General features: G+C 54.5%; 1 protein-coding gene across 1 annotated transcript; it reads right to left on the reverse strand.

Annotated features, from left to right (window-relative positions):
• Positions 1-744: 744 nt before the first annotated feature.
• Positions 745-1143, reverse strand: LOC117834352 (uncharacterized). The gene has a single exon (XM_034713953.1). It carries the CDS (start codon positions 1141-1143, stop codon positions 745-747), a length of 399 nt encoding a protein of 132 aa, XP_034569844.1.
• Positions 1144-3164: the final 2021 nt, after the last annotated feature.

The raw sequence follows: 3164 nt of genomic DNA on the forward strand, positions 1-3164 counted from the left end.
CCTCTGTCTAGACAACCACATCGTCGACGTAGGCCTTGATGTTCCTATGTAGCTATGTCGTGAGGCAACCCTGAATTGCCTTTTGGTAGGTGGCGCTAGAATTTTTTAACTCGAAGGTTATGGTGTTGTAGCAGTAGATGCCGAAGGGCGTTATGAACGCTGTCTTGTCTTGGTCAGTAGGATTGAGAGTGATCTGGTGATAGCCCGAGTAGCAGTCAAGGAAGCACAGTAGGATGCTCCCAGCCATAGAATCTATGACCTGGTCGATGCGCGGAAGAGGGAAGGGGTCTTTAGGGCAGTGCTTGTTGAGGTCGGTGTAATCGATACCACATTCTCCATTCACTGGTTTTCTTTTTTTACAAGGAATAGATTTGCTAACCAGTCAGGGTGCTTACATTCACGGATGAATTCGATGGCTAAGTGCCTTTTGAGTTCTACCCTAATGGCCTCCTTACGATCTTGGGTGAAACTGTGAAGATTTTGCTTGACCGGTCTTCCTGTCTTGCTCAAGTCCAAGGAGTGCTCATCCAGCTCCCGCAGGATACCGGGCATATCAGATGGCTTACACGCAAATATGTCCAAGCTTTCCCGGAGGAAACTGGTGAGTGCGAGTTCCTATTTGGTGGAGAGGTTGGACCCTATGAGGGCCATCTTGGTCGGGTCTTCCAAGCTGAGGCAGATCTTCTTGGCCTTGGGGTCGGGCTACAACGCTGTGGGCGTCGGCTCCATCTTTGGGATCGTGAGCTAGTCCTTGTCCACCTTCTGGGCCTCGGCGAGCATGGCGTTGGCCTTGGTCGAGTAGTCCAGGGCTTCAGCAAGCTGTACTGCCTCCATGTCACACTTGTAGGATGTCTCGATGTCGCCATAGATAGAAAGGACACTATTTGGAGCTAGCACCTTGAGGACGAGGTAGGTGTGGTGTGGGATCGCCATAAACCTTGCTAGCATGGGCTTGCTAAAGATGGCATGGTATGAAGTCTTGAAGTTGGCCACCTCAAAGGTGAGGTGCTCCGTACGGTAGTTGTTGGGCATGCCAAAGGTGACTGGCAAGATGACTCGACCAATAGGATAGGATCCTTTGCCGGGCACGATGTCGTAGAAGGGGTCTTCGCAGGGTTGAAGCTGTTCGAAGTTGAAGTCCATGCACTTTAGGGTTTCTGTGAAGATGATGTTGAGCCCATTGCCTTTGGGGAGGAGAGCTCAGTCTATGGTTGGGCAAACCACCAATGGGTAGGACCTGAGATCTGGAATGTGTACCCAATGATCTTCCCTGGAGAAGGTTATGGGCTGCTTTGACCAGTGCAGATACTGGACTAGCTGTATGGAGATGAAATGCACCTCTCGCTGGTGAAGCTTGTGCTTGCATGTGCTGCAGAATGCCTTGGGGCCGCCCACGATGATGTTGACCTGACGGTCCGGTTGTTGGAACTCCCCGTTCTGGTCGGCGCCTGGGGTAGGCTGGTCGTGGCGCTCCTCCTTGTGCTGATCATTCCGGTCATCGCGTCGGTGGTTGTCGCAATCATCGCGATCGTCATGGCGGTGGAAGCCGGGGTAGCAGTTGTCATGGCGATGGTTGCCGTGATGATAACGGTCATTGCGGTGGTGGTAGTCACGACAATTGTCGTCCTGATGTTAGTCGTTGCAGCGGGGTCACTTGTACTCTAGCAGGGCGCCGAGCTCTTTCTTGAGCACTGTGTAGTCCCGAAGATTATGATGTGCATCCTTATGGAAGGGGCACGGAATGTTGGGGGGTGTCGTCAAACTCTTCCCGGAGGAAGGTGGTCGGCCTGGTAGGGTCAGCTTCAGCAGTGAGGACCTCGGGGGCCCTTTTTCGAAGTCGGGAAGACTCCGATCATGCTTGGTGCTCTTCATGGGTCGGTTGTTCGTAGTTGTCGTTCTGGTGATGCTTGTCGTCCTGGAATTGTACTGTCGCCGCCTCCTCTATGTCTGCCTAGGTGTTGACAACCTGCATAATCTGCCTGACCGTCTTGGGGGCAGCCTCATACAACTTGCAGAACATGGTGCAGTTCATCAGGCTGGAGCAAAATTACTAGATGATGTTGCGGTCCTCGACACCGGCCAGCCTATTGCGGTTCTCGAAAAAATGGTTGGCGTACTCTTGGAGAGTTTCGTTCTTCCGCTGGCGGACTTGCCCAAGATTCTCCATGTTACCAAGTCAGCTGTACGTAGCCTGATAGTTCTGGGTGAAAGCCCTAGCGAGCTGACCCCAGCTGTCGATGTTGTTCGGTGGGAGGTTCTCTAGCCACAGGAGAGGTGCGGGACCCATCACCACCGGGAAGTAGGCGGCCATCAGGTCGTAGGTGCTGTTGGCAGCTTTCACCGCGGTACTGTACATTTTAAGCCATATGGTGGGGTCGAAGCAGCCATCGTACTTGTCGTTGATGGCTGGCTTGAACAATGGCTCTGAGGTGGGGAGTGAAGGCAGCGAAACCGTCGATTGCCGTGTCGTCGTCATCTTCAAGGTTGTACACGACGGGTGGTGCCCTTGGGCATCCACTGTTGTTGCGCCTGGGCAGGACGTAGGCGTCTTCAGGGGTGCTGTACATGCGGTCTTAGTCGACGCGGTGACGCATCTTGTCTTCTTCTTGTTGGCAGTCCTCCCGTTCCGCATCGCGGCAGATCTAGGAGCGCCGTCACGGTCGTACTCGGTGCGGTGGTGGAGCTCAACCTCTTCGCACTCTTGGTGGCGGTTGTTGAGGTCGGCGTGGAGGTCGTGGCGGTCACGTAACTCTTCACAGAGTTCACGTTGCTGACCTTGTCTGCCACGGTCCTCGCCGTCGCCTCTCCTACCGTGGCGGCGGTTGTCGTGGTTGTCGAGTTGATGGTCGTCATTGGCGGGTTGCTCTACCTCTTCTCCACGGATGGGCTCCAGCCGACCTTCCGCACGGTTGTCGTTGTCACCCCGATTGTTGCCGGATTTGCTATGCTTGGATCAGCTTCTAGAGTGCTAGGTAGCTGTGGACCGGGAGTATGCTAACCGGCTGTGGGCCCACTCTTCAATCTGGGTGTTTGTGACGCGGATACATGCTTGGATCTATTGGAGTGGCTCTGAGTCTGGAAGGTTTTTCAGGTCGGCGAAGGCAGCCCCCAGGTTAGCCTGGGGTGTGGTGAAGACGTTGTGGCCAGCCTCCTCGAGGTCGGCT

This window comes from Setaria viridis, chromosome 8 (genome assembly GCF_005286985.2).
Source record: "Setaria viridis chromosome 8, Setaria_viridis_v4.0, whole genome shotgun sequence".
Classification (NCBI taxonomy): domain Eukaryota; kingdom Viridiplantae; phylum Streptophyta; class Magnoliopsida; order Poales; family Poaceae; genus Setaria; species Setaria viridis.

Excerpts from the sequence above, each read along its gene's own strand:
- LOC117834352 (XM_034713953.1), bottom strand. The coding sequence starts at position 1,143 with ATGGACTTCAACTTCGAACAGCTTCAACCCTGCGAAGACCCCTTCTAC.